Raw genomic sequence first — 27,643 nt, 5'->3', positions numbered from 1 at the left:
CTACCGTGTGACAAAATATTTCAACAATTACCATTTTATTCTATAGGGTCTCGCTAGGGAACATCTGATTGGTTTCTATGCAGAGCTGCACCAGATTCCACACGCTCCAGGTTTAGTAAATCTCCCCCACAGTGCTTTAGCAAACTAAATGTCATCCAGTTAGCACTGACATTTACTTTTCAACACACCCATAAAGATATAGCTTGGAAAGACAAACATCAATAAGGTTACAAAAAAATTGCAACACGACCAGCTCTGGTTTAACATCTTCAGAAATTTTATTTGCAAAACATTTGACTAACCCTTCCCAGGTATAATGCACATCTTGAACACGTCACACAAGTCAATCAGTCCAAAAAAAAAAAAAAAACTCAACCCGCAAGAATGTAAAACTATGTACAAAGGCATTCTGCTATATACAATGTAATGAACACGCCACAAGGGGGCAGTGCATAGCACCCTGCAAACTCCCACAAGTCAATGTAAGACACCTTAGGTGGTGCGGCGGCCGTACCAAAAGAAAAACATTGGGAGGAGATCTCTTGACCTACCGGCGTGGGCTGCAAATGGGGTAAAACCAGAACTCGCAGAGTGTAGACTTCACATGGATGCACCTTCAACCCAACAGGGATCTATAGTCGTAAATATAAACATATATAACAAAAGTCCTATAAACAGAACTTTAACTATTGACAGCTGCTACATGGTGGGTTTTTCAGTCCTGCTTTGAGGGCAATAGACAAATTCATATATTGCAAAAGATTAAAAAAATCAAAAAGATCAAAAGAATAAAAAAAATCCAAAAAAGTGTTGTTGGGTTCTGGTGGGGGGGCACTTTTTGGCTCACAGCTGACTTCCTGTCCCACAGAACATTAAAATTGAACATCTACCAGCAATCATTCCTTTTCACGGGAAAGTAGGGACCGTCTTAAAGTGTATGACAAGCCAAAAAACGTTTCTAGTTTTGGATAGAGGGGGGGAAGGGATAAGAACTCCTATCCAGTTTTTACTGCTTTCTGGGGGTTGCATTGGAGAAATTTCACCTTACTTCCTGTCCTGCTAACAGGAAGTGGGGGAAATTTTTTTACAACAGGGACACAATTGACAAAAACTGGACAGAGGTTCGAGACTTCCCCTATAACTAAAAAGAAGTGAGGGGAAATCTCCCAAATGGACCCCTGGATAGCAGTACAAACCTCACATGGGTTCTAATCCTTCCCCACTCCACCGAAGACTAGGAAGAAAAATGTTTTAAATTGGACATTCACCATGGTACTTCTTCATCTGGACTGGACTGTAGGTTCAGAATCTAACCTGGACGGAGCACAGACTCAGTTGGCACCGGGGGGTACAAATCAGATCATTCCCCAAATCTAAGGTATATGGGGGACCTGAATGGTCTACTGCTGCTGAGGCACTGACTTTACCAAATGTTCATAAGTAGATATATAGGTTAGGGTGGCACAAATACCTTTTTTTCTTTTTTTTTTACCGCCGAGTACGAGTATCAATACTTTAAGTCAAGTACTCGCCAATACCGCGTACCCGTACTTTGCAGTGCGGTTTGAGTCAATACGAAAAATAAATGGGCTCACATCGCACTGCAAAAAAAACAATCACATGCGATTTCCCCCACCGATTCTGTGTGTGTATATGAAGGGAAGCGCCATCTAGTGGGCAGTTTAAGAACAATGTCAGAACTCATATTAAAGTGGATATAAACCTTCACATATACCAGGTGAACAGCCTCAGATTATACACAGAGATGAAACAAATCTCCCTACATAAGTTTTACATGTATATCTGCTGTCTTCAGCTTTATATACTGTTTAGAAAGAACACAATGTTAGATTTTCTCTTCCTGGTTAGCACTGCAGTGAAGCCTGGGCATACAACCGAGACAGCCGATTGGAGGAATAGGTAGAGACTTTCAGCTCTGTTAGTTGAACAGTTCAGCTCTCTGCTAATCTATTTGTAGCATCCTCCCCAACACAAAACATTCCGGCTGCTTTTATCTCCTGTGACAGAGAACTTGCCTTAAAGAGGAACTGCGGTCTGCTCACATAATTTGTAATAAAAACATCTTTGCCATTCTGGAGCTTCCCTTCAACAACTTTGCATATTCATTTATATATACTGTGATTCTGTACTTGCCAAATATCCTGCAGAAATCTCCCTCCACCGAGTCTGGCTGCAGCCATTTCAACTGTGGGCAGCTGAAGCTGCTGCCTGTTCACTTCCTGTATTTACAGACACACACTTCCAGCTCTGCAGCTCTCACTGGCCCCCTTATGACTCAACCCCCCTCCCTTCCTGGCAAACTCTCAGGAGAGTGAGAGAGAGTGTTTTGCATGATGTCATAAGCCTAGGCTAATGACCAGACAGGAAACAGGAAGTGGGCTGTATAAGGTGTATACTGGCTAAAAAAAAAATGTTTTACTATCCAAATTTAAAGCAACAACAGCAGAAAATTTAATAGATGGAAAGATGAAAAAAAATAACTGAAGGTTCGCTTAAGTTATCAGGTTGATAACTGAAGAACGAAGTAGGAGACGGCCACAGGACATAGTGCTTTGAGGAGAGATAAGAAAACACTGCTGATCTATGTGCCCAGCTCAGAGTTCATGAATCGGTGTGCATCCACTTTAAAGCAGAATTAAATCCATTGATTTGATTGTTTTAACCAGTTAACATTCCCAGGCATGCCAGAGATGATAGCTGTCACGTTGGTTGTGTTCTCAACCAAACAGTCAAACCATCCAATGGCTGGTGTCATAACGGATCACATGTGCAGCATCATGGCAGATTAAACCAATACAGAGTGATTTTACTGTTGTGGGTTTAGTAACGCTTTAAAAAAGAAAACAAACACAGCCACCGCTTGGAATAAGTGATAAGCTGCAATATATTACATGTTTGGTTTTGGGTTTATTACCTCCTTAAAATGCCTCTCAAGTTTTATTTAGCCTTTTGTGTCCCATGGGGGGAATTTTTTCTTTTCACTTCCTGTCCTGGAGACACAACAGGAAATAAGCATCCAAAGGCTCCTTTCACACTGCCGCGACTTAAAAGTCACGCCATTTTGCTGCGATTTCAGGGAATGCCTGTGTAAACTTGAGGTCTATGGACAGGGACAACTTCGAAGTCGGCATGACTTGAAGTCGCACAAAGATGAATGGTTATCATAGGGAACGGCTTGTCATGTGACTTTGCAGTCTCAAGTCGCAAAAGTGTGAAAGGGGCCCCAAGACCCCATACACACGATTGGAATTTTGGCTTGAAAAAGCTCTGATGGTTTTCACGATGGGATTTTGCTCAAACTGTCTTGAATACACACGGTCACACCAAATTCCAACCGTCAAGAACGCGGTGACATACAACACGTACGACGGGACTAGAAAAAGGAAGTTCAATAGCCAGTAGCCAATAGCTTCTGCCTCATAGTTGAATCTGAGCATGCGTGAGTTTTTGCGCGTCGGAATTGAATACACGCGATCGGAATTTCCGTCGTAAAAATTGAGACCATGCTCTCAAATTTTTGCTGGCGGGAATTCAGCCAGCTAAATGCCAATGGAGCATACACACGGTCGCATTTTCCGATGAAAAGTTCTCATCGGTCTTTTGCTGGCTGAAATTCCGATCGTGTGTATTAGATTTTCTGCAGATTTTTGTCTTCAGATTTACCAAAATTATGTAGCGCAAGGGCCTGCCTGATTGCATACAAACTGAAACTCTTACGTTTGACCTCATATTATATGGTTTTGGTAAATCTGATGACAAAAATCTGCAGAGAAACTGTAATAGCGTGTATGGGGCTTTAGTGAGCGAAATCCCTTCCCAGACCATTAGATTTGCCCTCTCCTTCGGTTACCATTGACAACTACAACGTAGCATTTCCCCAGACCCAGGACAAACAAAGGGTGAATCTCCTGCGACAGAATAAAATCCTGACAGGGGTTCTATCCCTTCCGCACTCCATCCAAAACAAAGCATTTAGATGCATTTCGAAGTCAACCATAAGCCAGCAATAGCGATCGATTTTTTAATGTTAGTATTTAGCACATATGTCTCGTTGCTCTTCCTGCTAACATGCAGGACAGACACAAAGGAGAGGAGCAAAGTAATTGGGGGCTGGATACAGGTACAGGAGTCCCCAAGAAAATGGCCGCTTCTTTCCGCAACAGCGATAAAATAAAATAAACGAATGATACACAAACCAGTGAAAATAATAAGTGAACCCCTGTGGCTTCACACTTATAGCAGGAATACACGGTTAGAAAAATCAACCAATCGCTGGACCGCCGACCAACGAAACAGCGTTCGTCAGTCAAAATCATCGCCAACATTAACCAATCTTTAAAAGAGCAATCGATTTCATACGTGGTGGTGACGTCTCACATACAAGTGGGGTCATCTATTAGCTCTGCTCATGCGTGATAACGTTCAAGAGTTTTACGGGTGACCTTCACACCAACGAATAGAAAATCGTTCGCTTGACTGCGACACAAGTTTTCTATATTTTCAATCGGTCTTTTTTGTTAATATCGGGTATTACTTGCTGGGCATCAACGAGTACAAAAATCAGCAGATCACTCGTAGAAGGGAATTTTTTCGCCCGATTTTCTTCTGGTGTATTTCTGCCATTACTACCATATAATAGAGGTTTGTGTCTCAGCATGTCGTTTATCAAACTGCAGGAAACAAACTCATGGCTCCACAATGTCTCCCTGTACAATGGGACAATAGCTTTCCGAGGTGTGCCACGTCTGATGAAATACGCCACCTGTGCCAAGGTGACCTGCTAGAGAACGTGGTTAAAGAGAACCTGTCACCTTTGCCTAGGCCGGTGATTCGGAAGAAAGGTAAGTATTTTTTTTTCTACACATTTACTGTTTCGGGTTATGTTTTTTAATCAGGGGAGGGCAGCTTCTAGGTAAGTGGACATCTTAAGGCGAGATCCGCTTTTTACCTACAGGGTTTTGTTATCCAATACTGCTCCACAAATGCACACAAACTCAGGAGATACTACTGGAATTTATATTTAAAGTGGTTCTAGAGGTACAAGGTTTTTTTTTTTACTGTTTAGCCAATGACTCCCGCCGCTGCCTCTCTGTCCAGCGAGAAGAAAGAGCCGCTGCTCTTGTGCACATCACTGAATCAAAACCAGGTTCAGGTAAGTATTTAAAGGGGGCTGGGGATGGAGGAGGGGGCTGCATGCAGAAAGCTTTTTACCTGAACGCTCTAAATCTGCCATTCTCAACCAGGGTTCCTCCAGAGGTTTCTAGGGGTTCCTTGAGCTGTGGCTGATGAACCACCTTTTTTGATGGTGCCTACAGAATTCAAGGGTCAGCATCACTTAGCAAAGCCAGCAGCATGACACCGAATATCTTTTTAGCTGTCTTTAAGGGTGGTATTTTGAGCACCACTTTAAGGGGAACATTCTTCCAACTGACCACCAATATAAAAAGCATTGTTCCTATTGACCCCTAATGAATTTGTTTTAGTAAGCATTCCTCTAGACCTGAAAATTATTTCTGGGGTTCCTCTAGGGTTAAAAGGTTGAGAAAGCCTGCTCTAAATGCATTAAAGTGGTTGCAAACACCCCAATGCAGAAGTTGTACCTATAGGTAAGCCTATAAAAGGGCTTTCCTATAGGTACAGTACATATCTCCCAACCATGCGCCATTTAGGAGATATTTACCTTGTAGTGCACCAATGTCACGGCGCATGAGCTGTGAAGAAACGGCCCTCTGAGCCGCTTCTTCACTAGCGAGCACCCTGACTGGCGGCTCCCGCACGCAAGCGTGAGAGTAACGTCACACGGCTCCAGCCAGTCACAGAGCCAGAGTCCACGGCCCCCGGATGGAAGAGGGGCGACGATGGAGGCGGCCTCCAGCAGGGACATTGCGGGCTTCGTTTGCAGGTAAGTGGCACATAATGTTCTAGTATGTGATGCATACTGGCACATTATGCTTTTACTTTGCAGGGAACTAAAAAGGAAGTAAAACCCATCAGCAAATGAAAAAATGTAAAAATCTTAAAAAAATAAAATAACAAACGTGTCTATATTTACCTGCTCTGTGCAATGGAACTGTACAGAGCGACCCCAAACCTCTTCTTCTCAGTCCAGTACCCCCATGGGAGGCCACTTCCCATGAAGGCACTCAAGCGTGCTCACTTCCGAGCCCCGCTACTGCACCCATTGACACAGACGGCAGGCCCCGCCCCTGTGTCTTGTCATTGGCTTTGATTGATAACACTGGGAGCTGCAGACGTGCACGGTGCACAATCGAATGAGGGCTAAGGTAAGTAAAGGGGGGGGGGGGGTGAGGAGTGAAGCAGAAACCTAAACATTTTTTACCCTAAAGTGGTTGTAAAGGCAGAAGGTTTTTATCTTAAAGGGGTTGTAGACCCTCGTGTTTTTTCAGATTAATGCATCCTATGCATTATGGTGAAAAAACAACTGGCAGTCACCTTTACAATCACTTTAATGCACTTTAATGCATTCTATGCATAAAGATAAAAAAAAACTTCTGTGTGCAGCAGCCCTCCTAATACTTACCTGAGCCCATCTAGATCCAGCGATGTTGCAGGAGTGCCTCGGCTGCCCAGGACTCTCCCTCCTCATTGGCTGAGACAGCAGCGCAGCACCACTGGCTCCCGCTGCTGTCAGTCAAAGTCAGTCAGCCAATGAGGAGAAAGGGGGCAGAGCCGGGCCATGGCTCCATGTCTGAATGGACACAGGGTGCTGTGGCCGGGCTCGGGTGCCTGCATAGTAAGCTGCTTGCTGAGGGGGCACTCAACAGGAGGGAGGTACCAGGAGCGCCGAAGAGGGACCAGAGAAGAGGACACACAGCAGGTAAGTAGAACATGTTTGTTATTTTTAAGTAAAAAATAAAAACAAGATTTTTTTTAACAGAAAAATTGGCTCCTGCTGCTGTCAACCACAGCTAGTGAGGAAAGAGCGAGGAGCAGGGCTGAGCCCTGCTCTGTGTGTCAATGGACATATACAGCTGGCTTGGAAGCGAGCAGGCATTAGTGCCCCCAGAACAAGCAGCTTTCCATGGGGGCACTCAACAGGGAGGAGGAGCCAGGAGCACCAGGGGAGGACCTGAGAAGAGGAGGATCTGGGCTGCTCTGTGCAAAACCACTACACAAAGCAGGTATGACATGTTTGTTATTTTTAAAAAATGCCTTTAGAATCACTAAGTAGAGAAGAAAGGCTAAGAATCACCATCAGGTTCCTACTGCTGTCTTCATAAAGAAGAATCTCCTCACTTCCTGCTTTGGTGACACCGTGTGCCAGAATGCAACACTGAAGCTTCTAATCCAAAGCTTCCCAAACAAGTAGTTTTACTTTTTGATGAAATAACCCCATAATCCAAAGTGTCTGAAGACAGTACCGCTCTTCCTTCTCCCATACTGCACTAGAAACATGGATGGATCTGATTGTTACGGGAGATGAACTAGTATCATAACCATCTGACCGTTTCCAATCTCTTGGGGGGGGGGCTGGATTGTGTCTGCACACCTGATGTGTCCATTATAAGGTGTTCCCATCATCCCTGTGCTGAATTCCCTGGGCCGGAAACACCAGCTGTGCCCATTATGAGGGGTTACCACCATCCCTGTGCTGAATTACCGGGTCTGAACACCTATGCCCATAATGAGGGGTTCCCACCATCCCTGCTGGGTTTTCTTTATTTTATACTAACAGGAAGAGCCATGGATAGCATAAAAGAGTCAGGAATTCTGGGCGGGGAGATCTCATCCAACATAAAAAGGCAGAAGATTGGGACCACCATGCTCCACCTAGAACTAAAAATAACACTTTTGGGTGGACTATAGTCAATAAAACTGCTACAGAGAAATTTCAAGAAAAGGGGTCTATTATAATTATGACTCTTAATAACAAAGATGGGGGACAGCTTGCCAACAGAACTCACACTCTATATATACAGTACATCTTTCCGTGGTAAAAAAAAAAAAAAAAAAAAGGAAAAAAAAAGGGATAAATAAATATATATTTTATAGATCATCACACTATGATGTGGGTTTCCTCTGTAGTGAGGACATGTTCCCATTTCACAGCTCTGCTCCATAGACGACATATCGTTGGGTCTTCCCTCGGTGGTGGGACCTGACAAGAACCTAGCGCTAGAATTGTCTGCAGATAAAACACCAAGAAAACCCCCCTTTTTTTTGTCTAAATCTTCGTTGGACCCTTGTTCCTATAAACAGGAAGTGATGTCAGAGACCAAAAACAGGAAGTGTCCAAGTTGGCATACTGATAGAAAACGTTGCAGTCACAGACTGATGATGCAGGAGGTTTGCGAGGGATGCGGGTCTCTATCTGTTACTTGGGGTCCTCCACCGTTCCTTTGCTGAGGTCGGCCATCTTGGGGTATTTGACTTTCTTTTGATCTAGCTCGTTCTGCGCCCACAGGAGGAGTTTTAGCAGTTTGGCCAACTTGGGCGTGGACTCGCGGTTCTCGTAGTCTAACACGGCCTGGTTGACTTCGCTCCAGACCTGTAAGGATACAAAATCGGTAAGCTATGGACAGAAGTATGCAGAATGTGCTTACAGGCAATATCTTTTCAGAGAGTTTGGTCTGGTTAACCTTCCTGTAGAGCAGGGGCCTCAAAACATTCTAAACAAAGGGCCAGTTTAACGTCCTTCAGATTTTTTTTGGGGGGGGGGGGGGTGTCAGCCAGTGGGAGTATTAAAGGGGTTGTAAAGCTTTGTGTTTTTTCATCTCAATGCATCCTATGCATTAAGGTGGAAAAACGCCTTGCACCCTCCGGCCCCCCCCGAGCCCCCGTTTTACTTACCTGAGCCCCGAATCTCTGTGGGCCCCGATCCCGTGTTGCTTTCCCCCAGGCTCCTGAGTTCTTCATTGGATGATTGATAGCAGCGCAGCCACTGGCTCCCGCTGCTGTCAATCAAATCAATGACGCGGTGCGCCGGGGGCGGGACCGAGTGATACACTCGGCAGCTATGGCCGCCGAGTGCATCACACGGGAGCGCGCCCCCAACCTAACCCCCTTGGGAGAGGATGTTCGGGGGTCACTCTGTGCAAAACTAGCTGCACAGTGGAGGTAAGTGTAATATGTTTGTTATTTAAAGTGGTTGTAAACTCTTACAACACACTTTGACCTACAGGTAAGCCTAGATTAGGGCTTACCTGTAGGTCCAAGAAATATCTCCTAAACCTACATGGTTTAGGAGATATTTGCTGAAAGACAGGCACCACTGTCTACGGCGCATGCGCGGGAGTGACGCCAAGAAGAAGGATGCGCCGGACTACAGGGGACAGCGGGGACATCGCCGGCTCCTGTATCAGGTAAGTGACACATAATGGACTACTATGCGATGCATAGTAGTCCATTATGCTTTACCTTTGCAGGGAATGAAAGAGGAAGTAAACCCATCAGGGTTTACTTCCTCTTTAAAAATAACAAAAAACTAAGCTTTAGTGTCACTTTAATTTTACCATTTGCGCAGATATTTTTTATTTTATTTTTTATAAGTCTACTGTTTAGCTTGATTACATTCTTATAGTCAGGGGTGTAATCATGCACCTGAACAAAGGGCAGAGCGGCCAGCACTCTTATGAAATGCAAACAAAGATGAGTGATGCCTTATTAAGAGAGTTCTGAAAGGTTGCTAGTTGCAAGTTTATTATTGTTTCTCTTCTGGACTCAGCTCAAAAAATAAGTTCCACTCAACTGAACTGGCCGTACCAAACTGAAATCATATCATCACCCTTCATTTGTCGGCAGACCAAACCAACCGCTAGGAAAATCCCACTATGAGAGATTTCTGACCTATGCTATGACTTTTATGGCCAGAGGCAGAAAAACATTTGGTTACAAGGAATTCCAGGCACTAGCATGCCCTCGTATTCGGTATTAACCCCTTCACACCCGTACGCAAATATGTATTCATGGCTTGAAGGGGTTATACCGGGGTGAGGTGTCTAAAAGCCTTTCGGCTGTTATTCTAAAGGAGCAGGAGGGGACACCCCCCCCCCATATCCCGCCACCTTCTGCCGCTCTTCCCGGGCCTCCTGTCCCACCGGGAGACCCGAGCCACCAGCTGGCGTGTCCGCTGCCTAGGCCAAGACATGAACAAAGCTGGCTCCGATTGGGTCTCCGATGTAAAATCCCGGAAGCAACATCACTTCCGGTTTACTCGGCTGCCGATTTAAAAAAAAAAAAAGTATTTAGGAATGCCGATTTTGGTGATCTGAATACTTTGAAGTGCAAAGGAGGGATTTGGGGTCTTTTAGATCTCCGATCCCTCCATAAAGTGTACCTGTCACCACTTATTACCGTCACAAGGGATATTTACTTTCCTAGTGACAGCAATAAAAGTGATCACTTTTTTTTTTTAAAGGGACAATGTTAAAAAGAAAAAAGAAAAGAAAAATGTTTTAAAGCGGCTACGTCTCGTGTATATGCAGCAAATAAAATGCATATGTAATTTGCGCCCGCAAATGTAAACAGTGTTCAAATCACACATGTGAGGTATCGCCGCGATCGTCCGAGCGAGAGCAATAATTCTAGGGAAAGACCTCCTTTGTAACTCTAAACTAGTAACCAACCGTTACATTAATTTAAAGCGTCGCCTATGGAGTTTTTTAAGTACCGTAGTTTGTCACCCATTCCACGAGTGTGCGCAATTTCAAAGCATGACATGTTGGTTATTTACTCGGTGTAACATCTTTCACATTATGCAAAAAATTGGGCTAATTTCATTTTTGTTTAATTCATGAAAGTGTAATTTTTCCCCAAAAAAATGTGTTTGAAAGACCACTGCGCAAATACCGTGAGACATAAAAAAATTGCAACAAACGCCATTTTATTCTCTAGGGCAGTGATGGCGAACCTTGGCACCCCAGATGTTTTGGAACTACATTTCCCATGATGCTCAACTACACTGCACAGTGCCTGAGCATCATGGGAAATGTAGTTCCAAAACATCTGGAGTGCCAAGGTTCGCCATCACTGCTCTAGGGTCTCTGCTAAAAAATATATAGAAATGTTTGGGGGTTCTAAGTAATTTTCTAGTAAAAAAAAAAATACAGATTTTAACTCGTAAGCAACAAAATGTCAGAAACATGCTTAGGCATGAAAGGGTTAATAAATACCCTCCGAGACCAGACACCACTAACAGGACACCTCGGTAAGGTGTGATCCTACTCCATTATTAAAGCGGAAGACAATACTGAGACTTACATAGAAAAGGTCAAAGGATACTAATGGTGTAATTTATTTACAGCTTGTCAAACCAAGATATGTACTGCGTCCTGAGCAGGGTGGATAAAAATCAATGATACGATTTAAAAAAAAAAATAGCGGGCCCTATTCTGGCACTCCTCTCCTACATGTAAAAATCAATTTATTTGCTAGAAAATTACTCAGAACCCCCAAACATTATATATTTTTTTTTTTTTTAAGCAGACAACCTAGAGATTAACGTGGTGGTCCTTGCAACGATGATGTTAAACCGAGTCAATAGATACCCAACATGTCATGCTTTAAAATTGCGCACACTCGTGGATGACGCCAAACTTCGCTACTTAAAAAATCTCCACTTTCATTTTTTTTTTACAGGTTACATGTTTAGAGTTACAGAGGAGGCCTAGTGCTAGAATTGTTGCTCACTCTCTATTGCACGCAGCGATACCTCACATGTTTGGTGTGAACAGTGTTTACATGTGTGGGTAGGACTTACATGTGCATTCGCTTCTGAGCGCGCGCTACCGGGGACAGGGGCGTTTTAAATTTTTATATTTTACTTTATTTTTACACTTTTACATATATTTTTTTTCAAAGATCTCAGGCTTTCCTGCCCGCTGTCGCGGCTTTGTTTACATCCAAAGCCTGAACATCATAACGTCGCGCCCGGGCCTCCGATGGTCATAGAGATGACTGGGAGGAATGTCCCCTCCCGTCACCTGTAAGAACAATCAAGCGGTGGAACTCCTGCTATGATCGTTCTTATGGTGCACAGAATCGCTGTCTGAAAACAAGAATATCTAAATGATTCCTGTAGCTGCTGTCATCGCTCAGATATTCCCACTGATTCCCTATTCTTATTCCCACTGATTCCCTATTCTTTCTATTTAACATACATTAATAATGGAGTTTATTCAGCATGAAATGGAGCTTAGTTATGTAGCATGAGGCTGTATATTCTGCAATATTTACATTTTTGGTAAACTCATTCAATGAATCCAAGCTCTGGAAGCTGAGATAACATGCACTGCATTGATGCATTCACACAATGTCACAGTAACCATGAGATAAAACAAAGTTCAGGAATATTCCTTTATCCAATGGTTTTGCAAATCTATGTACACTACAAACTGTATGACTGTATCGGTTCTAATATTAACAGCTTATATAAATTATTCTAATAATAACAGCTTATTATTCTAAATAGGAAACCTTAATTTTGTTTGCAAATATTAAAGATTTTAACTACCAGCAAGAATCAGTCCTTAAATTTAAAGAGCACCTGTCATTTCAGTTCCATCATGGCAGTGCCTGTTAGCGGACGTCCACTCACCTGCTGCCGCCACGTCCCTTGTTGTGTCACCGCTGCATCACCTGCGGTGCCATTAAAGTGAATGGGACTGTCGGCGAGTCAACAGCGGATCAGAGGAGCCGCTGCGGGACAGAGATGACAGTTGCTCTTTAACCACTTCCCGACCAGCGCACGACGATGTACGTCGACAGAATGGCACGGGCAGGCATATTGGCGTACAGGTACGTCCAATATTCAATGCCGCCCTGCCATCGGGAGCGTGCCGCCGGCGGCGCGCTCCCGCGCTGGTCGGGACCCCCGTGAGTCCGGTCGCGGGACCCGCGGACTCGATCGCCGCGGGCATCCCCGCGATCGTCTCACGGAGCGGCCGAATGGAGGAAATGCCGAGTAAACAGCATTTCTCCATTCTGCCTAGCAACTAGTGACGCTGATCTCTGCTCCATGTGATTGGAGCAGAGATCAGTGTTCACTAAATGAAAGCCCAACCCCCCCACAGTTAGTAAAACACACCCCTAGGAACACTTAACCCCTACACTGCCACCCACTGGTTAACCCCTTCACTGCCAGTGTCATTTACACAGGAATCACTGCATTTATATAGCAGTGATTACTGTATAACTGACAATGGTCCCAAAAATGTGTCAAAAATGTCCGATGGGTCCCCCACAATGTCGCAGTCACAATAAAAATCGCTGATCTCCGCCATTACTAGTAAAATAAAAAATAATAAAAAATTATTAATAAAAATGCTATAAAACTATCCCTATTTTGTAAACGCTATAACTTTTGCGCAATCCAATCAATAATCGCTTATTGCGATTTTTTTTACCAAAAATATGTAGAAGAATACGTATCGGCCTAAACTGAGGGAAAAATTTTTTATTTTATATATTTTTGGGGGATATTTATTATAACAAAAAGTAAAAAATAATGCGTTTTTTTCAAAATTGTCGCTCTATTTTTGTTTATAGCGCAAAAAATAAAAACCGCAGGGGTGATCAAATACCACCAAAAGAAAGCTCTATTTGTGGGAAAAAAAGGACGTCAATTTTGTTTGAGAGCCACGTCGCACGACCGCGCAATTGTCAGTTAAAGCGACGCAGTGCCGAATCGCAAAAAGTGGTCTGGTCTTTGACCAGCAAAATGGTCCGGTCTGAAAGTGGTTAAAAATTATTATTTAAATTGACTTGATTTAAATCAAATCCACCCCGGTCCTGATCCACCCCGGTCCTGATCCCACCAGCCATGTGTTTTGTTGCACACCAAGATTTGTGGTCAGCATACAATGACCTCATCATAGAAGACAGTGAGAGCGGCATCATTCAAATCCTCATTTCATAGGATTGCTGTCCAGTTTTCTCCATTAATTTCCAGCACTTAAGTCCTGATGAAGGGGAGGCTGAGAGTTCCCAAAACATTGGGTTTATTCCATGATTGTTTGTCATCACAAATGGTGTTTACTAGACCTGTGGTGCCCCTATCCTTTTACATACTTTAATCTGAAAACAAATTCTACCAGTAATCATGTACTGTAAAGGTCAGCCAGCAGGCTGGATATGTCCCAAATGGATTGTGTAGGAAGCACTTCTATGTAGTCCCTGGTATATTGTCATTAAGTAGCTTTATGCAGGTCAGTAGCTACAGTTTTTACTTCTTTTACTTTACAAGTTTCTTCTTCGAGCTTCTCAGAATCCAGAAAAGTGTGAACGTAGAGGTCTATTACTTAGCCTGCACCGCCCTCTGCTGGCTACGACTGCCAATAACAGAGCAATTTTCTTTTCGGCAACCTAATAGAAAAATACGCGATTCCCCTATCAACAGTCAGTTTTGATGGGCGGATCCCTCTCGTGGAGTCACTGTGTTCTCCCACCAGGGGGGGGGGGGGGGGATGGTGTTTGGGGTCAGGGGAAGCTGTACCCACCAGGAGAACACAAAGATTATTGCCAGCGGCTACAACAGCCGATAGCAATAATCGCATGTGAAATCCAATTGGCTGGTTGATCGATCGACTTGGGTATATTCAGTCTGACCATACATTTGAACTGTCTATGGCCAGCTTCAGTTGAAGTTTCACATAATTTCTTTATTATCTAAAGTTGGCCATACATGGATCAAAATTTGGCTGATTCAGCAGCAACCAGACAAATTTCAATCCATGCATGGGCACCTGTCAGGGCTGAGCTCAGCCCTTCCTTGTCTGAGCTGGCTGCTAAGCTGTCGGCTAATTGCCAGCTCCTATCTCACCAGTTACTCAGCTGTTGATGATCCTGCTCGTCAGTCCTGCCTACTTAAGCCATCCAGGCCAGAGGAGCTCTGCCTTCACCTTGGTCAACATCACAGAAATGATCTATTGCGATCCTGTTCAAGACTTGCTTTGCTGACATCCCTTCTGGCTCCAGATCCTGCTTGCTGTTCCACTACATTGATCCCTGACTACTGGCTTGGCTGACTATCCTTTCCAGTTACTGAACTTCGGCAATGACTACGTTTGTTCTTTTTACTTTTATCATTAAACAAGTGTGATTTCACCTTGGTTTTCCACAAGTTGATCTATTGATTGACTTGTGTACAAGCAGCCTGTTGGGTTTTTAAATTGCTCTATACCAAGTACACCTATGGAAGTAGCCAATTTCTAGTCCGAACCAACCAAAGAAAGCCAATCAGATCCAACCGGACCTCTTGTATTCAGTGTTTGCTATACATGCACAGCCGCTGCTAGCGGGACATACCTTCTGTCGCTGCATCATGTTAAGTAGGTCACCGAACGGAGAGTCCTCTGGGTTATCGAAAGCCAGCAGTGCCAGTGTCCTCTCCATCTCCGTCAGACATTCCCGACTCTCCTCCCCTTGCTCGGCCAGCTGGGTCTGGGCAAACTCCAAGGCCGCTTCCGTCTCCCGCTGCCTGATCAGTTCTATTAGATGTTGTTGCTGAACAAACAAGAAGAAAGACAAACTGACCTCTGCACAGAATTCTTTCCCGTTTCCCAGAATGCTCTGCACCCAACATGAGTCTTCCCAAACCATATGGCTGAATACACAGTTTTATGGAGTTTTGTGGCTGCTTCTGACAGCTGTTATTCAGAGCGTGTGGTCATACGAAGGCTGAGCAAGAAAACTACCTCAACTACTGTGCTGGGGGGGCAGCTGGGAGCCTCTCTTCCTTTGCACTGCCCAACCGTCAAAACTACTGTTCAGTCCTGCAGATTACCCTAGCACAGTGATGGCGAACCTTGGTGCCCAGATGTTTTGGAACTACATTACCCATGATGCTCTACTACACTGCTCAGTGCATGAGCATCATGGGAAATGTAGTTCCAAAACATCTGGGGTGCTCGCACTGCACTGCACTAGATTTCTGCTCTCCCAATGAAGTGCATCAGCCATCAACCCCCTATAATTCAAGTATTAACACATTATAAACAAGCCCTCATTGGCTTTTGTAGCTGCAGACATGGTGCAGCAATTTATTCTCAAAATTCACAGCGCACACACACTGAACTTATCCAGGTCACTCCCCAGCTGCTCAGTCCATTCTGCTCCTCCTCCCAACAGTAACACTTTCCTTCCTCCACTCGCAGCATCTGCTCTGTGCATACGTCAGGGATTAGAAGTCTAGAAGCCTTCTGAGTCACGGCTGGGAGGGGGGAGCTGAGCTGCTGCGTCGCGGCCGGGAGGGGGGAGCTGAGCTGCTGCGTCGCGGCCGGGAGGGGGGAGCTGAGCTGCTGCGTCGCAGCCGGGAGGGAGAGCAGGGGAAGATGAGATATTGTGTAATTGCTAGAAGTGGGGAGCTGAGCTTTTAAGAGCACTTGAATTACTTTAAAGTGGTTCTAAAGCCTCAAGATTTTTTAACTTAATGCATTCTATGCATTAAGGTAAAAAAAAAACTTCTGCTTCACAGACTCGCCACCTCTACACCCCCCCCCCCAACATACTTACCTGAACCCCATCGCAATCTAGCACTGTGCATGAGAGCTGAGGCTCTCCTGGCTTTGTCCCTCCTTCCTGGGCTGCTGTCAATCAACTCCAGTGCCGAGGGAGTGGTGGGCGGGGCCGAGTCCCACTGTCTGTGTCAATGGACGCAGCAACGGGGCTCAGGAGCGAGTCTGCATGAGTGCCCCCATGGGAATCGGTTTCCTATTGGGGGCACTAGCAAGAGGAGGAGCCAGAGGCGCCATTGAGGATTGGGGCCGTTCTGTGCAATTCTATTGCACTGAGCAAGTATAGACATGTTTGTTATTTAAAAAAAAAAAAGAAAAAAATAATCCTTTACAACCAATTTAATGCTTAAACTTTGAGGATGATTTGTCCCAAAGTGCCTGTAGCTACAGAGATCAGTGAGGAATTGTTTTAAAGCCCATTTAATGCTTGTTAGAAGTATGGAAATGCTTAATTGCCCATAGCCTGGCTAAAGATTTGCTTTAAACTCCCAAGCTGAGCATGCAGTCCTGAGTCTTACTTGCAGGTGGAAGTAGAGGTAGCGGTGAGTGTCCAGCAGCTCCGGGTGTAGAGAATTGATCAGAGCGATGGCTTCCTGGATCTGCCCTTTAAGGATCATCTCCCGAATCTTTATCCTTTCATCAAGGCTCTCTAAATCCACACTTGGCTCGATTCCCGATTCCAGCCGAAACTTCTCTGCCGCTTCCTTGAATCCTTCTGGGGGGGGGGGGGGGGGCAGGGGAGAGGAGGAACAACCACATTACATGCCTAATATTATATACATAGATAAACAGCCCAGTGGAAAATGTACTTGCAGGTCTTGAAAAAGACAAGCAGTGCTTTGCTGAAACTTTGACCATTAAAAAAAAAAACCTAAACGTTTTATAAAACTGACTAATCACAAGCAGTGTAGGTACCTGAATCTGACCTGGTATCAGCCTCTAGCAGTCCCTGTACAACAGAGCTCAGACTGAGAGATAAAGTAGCAGCACAAGGAGCCAATGAGTTCATGTGCTGACAAGAAGCATGCTAATAGTAGGGGAGTGCAGAGTGAGCTCATCCCTGTGCTGCGTCTCCTTCACGGTCCTGTCACAGGCTGGGGGTGGGTCCATGACAGCCTGTATATAGAGGAAGTGGAGGAAATATTGCTAGCTGTCAATCAACCAGGAAGACTGGAGATCTCTAGAGGCAGAAAAGTAGTGGAGGAAATGTCTTTTACACAGATTCACTTTGTCAATCACTTTTTGTGTTCTGAGTGGGGTGGGCGGTCACCAAGGATTGCCTGGTGTCAGAGAAAACTGCTAATATTGGCACATGCAGATTGCAGACGGAGAGAGTGGCCAGCATTCATACTTGCCACTATGGATTGAGGCAAGTATCCTTTATTTGTAGATATGCTTAGTTCATTTACAACCACCTTAATCTTACTTTTAACCCTTTCACCGCCACTGACATAGCAATAGCAGCATGGGGTTTTATACACACACTCCTGGCTGTACACAGTATCCCAGTCACTTTTATGCATCCCTGGTACATTCGCCCCCTCCCCTGCATGCGCACTCTGCCATGTTTGTCAGCCCCATGGCGAGCACTACTGGGTAGAGGGTAGAGAGACCAGCAAATGTCTGTTTGTCAAGCTCCCCTACCTAGCAAGACGGGGTGTGCATTGCATGCCTCCCAGGTTCACCGGTCCCTTTTACCCGGCGGCTATCTCTATCCACAATGACACAGCAAGGCAGATGGCACTCCATTAGCTTTAATAGAGGGCAGGTGAGAGTTGAAAACCCCCAGATGTCTCATTAAAGAGAACCTGTCACAACCAAATAGTAAACCCCTATGTAATAAAAATAAAGATGAGTGAAAAAAAAAGCCATTCCCATATACATGCATATAAGTAAACACACGCCTTGGGGGCGCTTATGTGTCGCCTCCCATGCTGGAGTGAGAACAATAATTCTAAGCCCATTATTAATGGTTAACATTAAAATGTTTTTTTAAAGTGTCGCCTATTAAATATTTAGAGTACCGAAGTTTGTTGTTGTTTCATCGGCATGCAATTTTAACCACTTGCCCTCCGGAAGATTTACTCCCCTTCATGATCAGGCCATTTTTTGTGATACGCACTGCGTTATTTTAACTGACAATTGCACGGTAACGCTGCACTCAAGTAAAATTGACGTCCTTTTTTCCCCACAAATAGAGCTTTCTTTTGGTGGTATTTGATCACCTCTGCAGTGTTTTTAGCTTTTGTGCTATAAACAAAAAAAATACTGTCAATTTTGTAAAAAAAATAAATAAAAATACAATATTTTTACTTTCTGCTATAAAACACACCCAAAAAATTTGGAAGAATGTATAATTTCTTCATCAATTTAGGCCAATATGTATTCAGTAAAAAAGAAAAAATCCCAATAAGTGTATATGGATTGGTTTGCGCAAAAGTTATGGCATCTACAAACTATGGGATATTATTTATTTTTTCTAGTAATGGTGGCGATCAGCAACTTATAACGGGACTGCGATGGACATTGACACTTTTTGGGGACCAGTGACACTAAGTAATCAGAGCTAAACATATGCACTGTCACTGTACTAATGACATTTGCTAGGAAGGGGTTAGCATCAGAGGCGATCAAAGAGTTAACTGTGTGCCTAACCAGTGTTTTCTCAAAGTGTGGGCGGTGCTTTTAATAGGGGAAGGGCTTTGATCCATGTCCTTGCTTTGCAGGGACACAGGATCAATGCCTTCTCTACTGACAGAAGAGTGATCTGTCTTGCTGTTCTTGCGATTTGCCTAAAGATAGGAGGTGGACATCGAGTCTGGGGTACCCGCAGATCAGCTCCTGCTGTGTCTAATTACAAAGGCAGCAGGTCGCCAGTGTCGTGCATGCGTGCCCCCTACCCAGAAGTGCCGGATTACCTACTAAGTATGTAAATCAGCACACAGCGGCTGCCCTGCTGCAGTATATGTGTGGTGGGTGGTCGTAAAGTGGTTAGAGCTTGCCATGTTGGGTATCTATGTACTCGGTTCAACCTCATCTTTCATGTTGCCAAAATATTGGGTGGTAGAAACAAAAAAAAAAAAAATGTATACTTACCTCCTCTGTGCAGTTGGTTTTGGACAGAGTGACCCGATCCACCTCTTCTGGGGTCCCTCAGCGACCCTCCTGGCTCCTCCTCTTCTCCAGTGACCCGTTGGAGAGCCGCTCTTCCTTGGGGGCACTCGTGCGGGCTCGCTCCCGTGTCTGGCTGCTGCATTCATTGACACAGACAGCAGGACTCGGCCCCACCTCCAGCTCACACGTCATTGGATTTGATTGGAGGGAGGCAATGGCTGCGCTTCTATCAATCTAGCCAACTAGGACCAGAGACCCGGTCGGAGGGTGCTGCGCTTGTCCCCGTTGCTGGAAAGAACGGGTTCAGGTAAGTAAAAGGGGGGCTCTGGGAGGGAGCTGCACCACAGGAGGTTTTACAACCCCTTTAATTTAAGTGTATTTTATTTTAAAAAAAAATTTTGGGGAATTTTGTGCTTGAGAAACCATTGCGCTAAAAATCGTACGACCCACAAAATTGGAGCTACTGTTATGTTATTTCCAGAGTTAGAAAATATGCACAGCTTTGGGGGGGGTTTAAGTAATCTTAAAGCCCAAACAGGCCACGCAAAAACATAAAATAAAATCAGTCTGGGCAGCAGAGGGGTTAAATGGGCTATTATACTGTTTTTCTTTCTGCCCGGAGTTCTGCCTTCTATGTTTTAGTGAGTAGGTCTGGTCCTACTTATACAATGATGATGGCCACGTTCCTTTCTAAATGGTGATGGGAGAGGAAGTCATTTTGGACGGGTATGTATATGGCAACATCAATGGATCTACACATCTGCCCCAGGGTGCCAATCAGTCCTCACTGCTGACCTGTTACCAGGTAGTTCATGATGAGTCGGTTCATATCCGCCCTCTGGATGTGCAAGTTGTTTAGTTTCTCCATCCACTCGTCCTTTGTGATCTCCTCTGGCTTCTCCGAATAACTCATTCTTGCTGTTCACAGGAGAAAATAAAAAAGTCAGCAGGCGTCACTGATCACATCCCACATATACAAGAATTATCAATATGAATCCAGTCCTGATGAAGGAGGGTATCTGAACCCCTAAATGCACTGACTATCGATCATTTCATTAACAATGAATCAGGACCCTGGTGTGGCACCTTACTGCTTGTTACTCATTTGGATTTCCCTCAGGGTCCCCTTCCTTCTGTTGGTACATGTGAGCAGCCTCAGAGAAGCCATTTAGCTTAATGAATGAAATAAAGGTCATTGACAACACTGCGCATTGGTCTGTTCAAACCAGTGTGCACTCCCCAATATGGGGGACCAGGGAAGGGTCGCAGGGGCAAATACTGATAATCCCATCCAGGGATTCCTAGCACAAGCCTGCATCTTCCCCCAGCAGTACTGGCTGGTGCCGATTCATGATTGGGGAGAGGGAAGAGGGGGAGATGCCTAGTGCAGTGCCGATTCATGAATGAGTAGAGGGCACGGTGCCTAGTGCATTGCTGATTCATGAAAGAGGAAAGAGAAGAGGGGGTGGTGCCTAGTGCAGTGCTGATTCATGAATGAGGAGAGGGCAGAGGGGGGGGTGCCTAGTGCAGAGCTGATTCATGAGTGGGAAGAGGAGGCAGAGCCTAGTGCAGTGCTGATTCATGAAAGAGGAAAGAGAAGAGGGGGTGGTGCCTAGTGCAGTGCTGATTCATGAATGAGGAGAGGGCAGGGGGGGTGCCTAGTGCAGAGCTGATTCATGAGTGGGAAGAGGAGGCAGAGCCTAGTGCAGTGCTGATTCATGAAAGAGGGAAGGGAAGAGGGGGTGGTGCCTAGTACAGTGCTGATTTATGAGTGGGAAGAGGAGGCGGATTCTAGTGCAGTGCTGATTCATGAAAGAGGGAAGGGAAGAGGGGGTGGTGCCTAGTGCAGAGCTGATTCATGAGTGGGAAGAGGAGGCAGAGCCTAGTGCAGTGCTGATTCATGAAAGAGGGAAGGGAAGAGGGGGTGGTGCCTAGTACAGTGCTGATTTATGAGTGGGAAGAGGAGGCGGATTCTAGTGCAGTGCTGATTCATGAAAGAGGAAAGGGAAGAGGGGGCGGTGCCTAGTGCAGTGCTGATTCGTGAAAGGGAAAAGGGGGCGGTGCCTAGTGCAGTGCTGATTCATGAATGAGGAGAGAGGGAAGAGGGGGCGGTGCCTAGCGAAGTGCTAAATCATGAATGGGGAGAGGGAAGAGAAGGTGGTGTCTAGTGCAGTGCTGATTCAAGAATGGGGAGAGGGGAGAGGAGGTGGTGCTTAGTGCAGTGCTGATTCATGAATGGGGAGAGGGAAGAAGAGGGAGTGCCTAGTGCAGTGCTGATTCATGAATGAGGAGAGGGAAGAGGGGGCGGTGCCTAGTGCAGTGCCGATTCCTGAATGGGGAGAGGGAAGAAGAGGTGGTGCCTACTGCAGTGCTGATTCATGAATGGGGAGAGGGAAGAAGAGGCGGTGCCTAGTGAGGTGCTGATCATGATTTGGGAGAGGGAAGAGGAGGCGGTGCCTAGTGCAGTGCTGATTCATGAATGGGGAGAGGGAAGAAGAGGTGGTGCCCAGTGCATGAATGGGGAGAGGGAATAAGAAGCGGTGCCTAGTGCAGTGCTGATTCATGAATAGGGAGAGGGAAGAAGAGGTGGTGCCCAGTGCATGAATGGGGAGAGGGAAGAAGAGGAGGTGCCTAGTGCAGTGCTGATTCATGAATGGGGAGAGGGAAGAAGAGGAGGTGCCTAGTGCAGTGCTGATTCATGAATGGGGAGAGGGAAGAAGAGGCAGTGCCTAGTGCAGTGCTGATTCATGAATGGGGAGAGGGAAGAAGAGGCGGTGCCTAGTGCAGTGCTGATTCATGAATGGGGAGAGGGAAGAAGAGGTGGTGCTTAGTGCAGTGCTGATTTATGAATGGGTAGAAGGAAGAAGAGGCGGTGCCAAGTGAGGTGCTGATCATGATTGGGGAGAGGGGAGAGGAGGCGGTGCCTAGTGCAGTGCTGATTCATGAATGAGGAAAGAGAGGAGGGGGCGATGCCTAGCACAGAGCTGATCCATGAATGGGGAAAGGGGGTGGTGCCTAGTGCAGTGCCAATTCATGATTTGGGAGAAGAGGGGGTGGTGCCTAGCACAGTGCTGATTCATGAACGGGGAGAGGGAAGAGGAGGCAGTGCCTAGTGCAGTGCTGATTCATGAATGGGGAGAGGGAAGAAGAGGCGGTGCCTAGTGAGGTGCTGATCATGATTTGGGAGAGGGAAGAGGAGGCGGTGCCTAGTGCAGTGCTGATTTATGAATGGGGAGAGGGAAGAAGGGGTGGTGCCCAGTGCATGAATGGGGAGAGGGAAGAAGAAGCGGTGCCTAGTGCAGTGCTGATTCATGAATGGGGAGAGGGAAGAAGAGGTGGTGCCCAGTGCATGAATGGGGAGAGGGAAGAAGAGGAGGTGCCTAGTGCAGTGCTGATTCATGAATGGGGAGAGGGAAGAAGAGGAGGTGCCTAGTGCAGTGCTGATTCATGAATGGGGAGAGGGAAGAAGAGGCGGTGCCTAGTGCAGTGCTGATTCATGAATGGGGAGAGGGAAGAGGTGGTGCCTAGTGCAGTGCTGATTTATGAATGGGTAGAGGGAAGAAGAGGCGGTGCCAAGTGAGGTGCTGATCATGATTGGGGAGAGGGGAGAGGAGGCGGTGCCTAGTGCAGTGCTGATTCATGAATGGGGAGAGGGAAGAGGTGGTGGTCCCTAGGGCAGCGCTGATTCATGAATGAGGAAAGAGAGGAGGGGGCGATGCCTAGCACAGAGCTGATCCATGAATGGGGAGAGGGGGTGGTGCCTAGTGCAGTGCCAATTCATGATTTGGGAGAAGAAGGGGTGGTGCCTAGCACAGTGCTGATTCATGAATGGGGAGAGGGAAGAGGAGGCGGTGCCTAGTGCAGTGCTGATTCATGAATGGGGAGAGGGAACGGTGCATAGGGCAGGGCTGAACTCACGATTTGGGAGAAGAAGGGGTGATGCCTAGCACAGAGATTCAAGAATGGAGAAAAGAGGGGGTGCTGCCTAGTGCTGTGCTGGCTCATGAATGGGCAGAAGGAAGAGGGGCGGTGCCTAGTGCGGTTCAGTAGCTCCTCCGTAGGAACGCCCATGAATTGGGCTGCAGTCTGTGCTGGAGGTGACAGGCAGCAGAAGCAATGACAGCCTGGTTCTGTACAGGACAAAGTGTGACATGGACTCTGCCCTCTGGGGGATGGGAGGAACAAAGAATTTATCTGGTGAGATGTCTTCTATATTCCCAAATGTAGTGGAAATAATGGAAAAAGTAAACCAAGCTGTAATCAGTCCTGGTAGTGTCACTGTGGATGGAGAGAAGGGGGTTGGGTTGAAGACTGTGTCATGTATATATTGGGGTCTATGTTGTCCATACTGGGAGAATTCACCTAATTTCCTATCTGGACAGGAAGCGATGAGAAACTCCAATAGGGACACAGATAGAATCACATTTTTAGTAGAGGTGAAAAGAAGGAAGATCTGACAAATGCTTGAATTGGGGCCCCCTATAGACAGCACACTGGGGAACTGGGGGGGCCCTATAGACAGCACACTGGGGGGGGGCTCCGGGGGGGGCCCTATAGACAGCACACTGGGGGGGCTCCGGGGGGCCCCTATAGACAGCACACTGGGGGGGGGGCCCTATAGACAACACACTGGGGGGCTCCGGGGGGCCCCTATAGACAACACACTGTGGGGGCTCCGGGGGGCCCCTATAGACAACACACAGGGATCTTCGGGGGGGCCCTATAGACAACACACAGGGATCTCTGGGGGGGTCCCTATAGACAACACACAGGGATCTCCGGGGGGGTCCCTATAGACAACACACAGGGATCTCCGGGGGGGTCCCTATAGACAACACACAGGGATCTCCGGGGGGGTCCCTATAGACAACACACAGGGATCTCCGGGGGGCTCCCTATAGACAACACACAGGGATCTCCGGGGGGGGGGTCCCCATAGACAACACACAGGGATCTCCGGGGGGGTCCCAATAGACAACACACAGGGATCTCCGGGGGGGGGTCCCTATAGACAACACACAGGGATCTCCGGGGGGGGGGGGGGGTCCCTATAGACAACACACAGGGATCTCCGGGGGGGGGGGGGTCCCTATAGACAACACACAGGGATCTCCAGGGGGGGGGGGTCCCTATAGACAACACACAGGGATCTCCGGGGGGGGGGGTCCCTATAGACAACACACAGGGATCTCCGGGGGGGGTCCCTATAGACAACACACAGGGATCTCCGGGGGGGTCCCTATAGACAACACACAGGGATCTCCGGGGGGGTCCCTATAGACAACACACAGGGATCTCCGGGGGTCCCTATAGACAACACACAGGGATCTCCGGGGGGGGGGGTCCCTATAGACAACACACAGGGATCTCCGGGGGGTCCCTATAGACAACACACAGGGATCTCTGGGGGGACCCCTATAGACAACACACAGGGATCTCCGGGGGGACCCCTATAGACAACACACAGGGATCTCCGGGGGGACCCCTATAGACAACACACAGGGATCTCCGGGGGGGGGGGGCCTACAGACAATACACAGGGATCTCCAGGGGGGCCCTGCAGACAATACACAGGGATCTCCGGAGGGGGGGCGCTACAGACAACACACAGGGATCTCCGGGGGGGGGGCCCTACAGACAACACACAGGGATCTCCGGGGGGGGGGGGCCCTACAGACAACACACAGGGATCTCCGGGGGGGGGCCCTACAGACAACACACAGGGATCTCCGGGGGGGGGGGCCCTACAGACAACACACAGGGATCTCCGGGGGGGGGGGGCTACAGACAACACACAGGGATCTCCGGGGGGGGGGCCCTACAGACAATACACAGGGATCTCCGGGGGGGCCCTGCAGACAACACACAGATCTCCGGGGGGGGGGCCTATAGACTACACACAGGGATCTCCGGGGGGGGGGGGGCTATAGACTACACACAGGGATCTCCGGGGGGGGGCCCTACAGACAACACACAGGGATCTCCGGGGGGGGGCCCTACAGACAACACACAGGGATCTCCGGGGGGTCCTACAGACAACACACAGGGATCTCCGGGGGGGGGGGTCCTACAGACAACACACAGGGATCTCCGGGGGGGGGGCCCTACAGACAACACACAGGGATCTCCAGGGGGGCCCTGCAGACAACACACAGAGATCTCCGGGGGGGGGGCCTACAGACAATACACAGGGATCTCCGGGGGGGCCCTGCAGACAACACACAGGGATCTCCGGGGGGCCCTATAGACAACACACAGGGATCTCCGGGGGGGGCCCTATAGACAACACACACGGATCTCCGGGGGGCCCTATAGACAACACACAGGGATCTCCGGGGGGGCCTATAGACAACACACAGGGATCTCCAGGGGGGGGCCCTACAGACAACACACAGGGATCTCCTGGGGGGGGCCCTACAGACAACACACAGGGATCTCCGTGGGGGGGGGGGGCCCTACAGACAACACACAGGGATCTCCGGGGGCACCTATAGACAGCACACAGGGGTCTCCGGGGGCCCCTATAGACGGCAAACAGGGGTCTCCGGGGGCCCCTATAGACGGCACACGGGGATCTCCGGGGGCCCCTATAGACGGCACACTGGGATCTCCGGGGGCCCCTATAAACGGCACACTGGGATCTCCGGGGGCCCCTATAGACGGCACACTGGGATCTCCGGGGGCCCCTATAGACGGCACACAGGGATCTCCGGGGGCCCCTATAGACGGCACACAGGGATCTCCGGGGGGGCCCCTATAGACAGCACACAGGGATCTCCGGGGGGGCCCTATAGACAGCACACAGGGATCTCCGGGGGGCCCCTATAGACAGCACACAGGGATCTCCGGGGGGGCCCTATAGACAGCACACAGGGATCTCCGGGGGGGGCCCTATAGACAGCACACAGGGGTCTGTATTATATCATCGGGCCCGGGCCCCAATGTATGTAGGACACAGGTGGGGGAGGGGAGATGAGAACGGATGTAAACAAGGGGAAGTCTCAGTGATCTCCTCCCCGGGGGGCCCCTCTCCCCCTCCTCACACGGTCAGCAGAAGGCACCGGTGCCGGGACACATGAACGGACCGGGAGGACCGGGTCCCGGCTCTCAATCACTTACCGAACTTCCGGCGCTGATGTCACTGTCGCACCGAGAGCCCAGCGCACGTCACGTGACGGAGTCTGCGAGCTGGGAGCACGTGACCTGCGCAGGAGGAGGGGAGGACAGCGTGGCTCGGAGGCGCATGCGCAGCTGTGGAGTTGTGTTTGTGCGGCTGATACAGTCAGAGATGGCGCCGGCTGGGGGGATCTATTCTATCGTCAGAGCTGATCATCATATTGTGTCATTTATTACAGTGCAAAGAAATAAACCAAACACTAAAGCCCCTTTGATACTAAGGCGGTTTTCAGGCGCTACAGTGCTAAAAATAGCGCCTGTATAAAAATGGCCCCTTTCACTCCAGTGTGAAAGCCAGAGGGCCAGAGCCATAGGGCTTTCACACTGGAGCGGTGCGCCAGCAGGACTGTGAAAAAAGTCCTGCTAGCCGCATCACCGCTCCTAAACTGCTCCTACCCATTGAAATCAATGGGGCAGCGCGGCTGTAACGCCGTCGCTTTGTGGGCGGTTTTAACCATTTTTCGGCTGCTAGTGGGGGTTAAAACCGCCCCGCTAGTGGCTGAATACCGCCGCTAAAACAACAGTAAAGCGGCGCTAAAAATAGCGCCGTTTTACCGCCGACTCCGCCCCTGCCCCAGTGTGAAAGGGGCCTAAATGTGACCCTGATCGCTCCAATCTGATATCATCTATAAAATCTTTGTCATGTTTAATAATGTTTTTCAATCTGCAGCTTTCATAAAAATAATCCCTAGTGATCCTGACATAAAAGCCAATGTTCAGGTACTTCCTGTTATATGGTGACAATGATCACTTCCTGGTCAGGCACTTCCTGTTATACGGTGACAACGCGCTCTTCCATTTCAGGCACTTCCTGTTATACGGCGACAACGCTCTCTTCCTGTTCAGGCACTTCCTGTTAT

The 27,643-nt window shown here is 47.7% G+C and overlaps 1 protein-coding gene across 1 annotated transcript; it reads right to left on the bottom strand.

Annotated features, from left to right (window-relative positions):
- Positions 1-254: 254 nt before the first annotated feature.
- GID8 (GID complex subunit 8 homolog) lies at positions 255-26,867 on the bottom strand. Its single transcript, XM_077460329.1, has 5 exons — positions 26,727-26,867; positions 20,403-20,525; positions 17,012-17,208; positions 15,286-15,483; positions 255-8,530 (listed from the first exon to the last, which is right to left on the bottom strand). The coding sequence occupies exons 2-5, from the start codon at positions 20,518-20,520 to the stop codon at positions 8,357-8,359; spliced, it is 687 nt and encodes a 228-aa protein (XP_077316455.1). The 5' UTR covers positions 20,521-20,525; positions 26,727-26,867; the 3' UTR covers positions 255-8,356.
- Positions 26,868-27,643: the final 776 nt, after the last annotated feature.

The sequence above is a fragment of the Lithobates pipiens genome, unplaced genomic scaffold (assembly GCF_037356315.1).
Source record: "Lithobates pipiens isolate NorthernLeopardFrog02 unplaced genomic scaffold, aLitPip1_a1.2 Scaffold_28, whole genome shotgun sequence".
Classification (NCBI taxonomy): domain Eukaryota; kingdom Metazoa; phylum Chordata; class Amphibia; order Anura; family Ranidae; genus Lithobates; species Lithobates pipiens.
The sequence above is the reverse complement of the archived record's forward strand: the minus strand, read 5'-3'. Positions and strand labels throughout refer to the sequence as shown.

Excerpts from the sequence above, each read along its gene's own strand:
- GID8 (XM_077460329.1), bottom strand. The coding sequence starts at position 20,520 with ATGAGTTATTCGGAGAAGCCAGAGGAGATCACAAAGGACGAGTGGATG. Across the intron at positions 17,209-20,402 it reads CATGAACTACCTGGTAACAG|AAGGATTCAAGGAAGCGGCA; the intron begins GTCAGCAGTGAG and ends CCCCCCCCCCAG. Across the intron at positions 8,531-15,285 it reads ACATGATGCAGCGACAGAAG|GTCTGGAGCGAAGTCAACCA; the intron begins GTATGTCCCGCT and ends GTATCCTTACAG.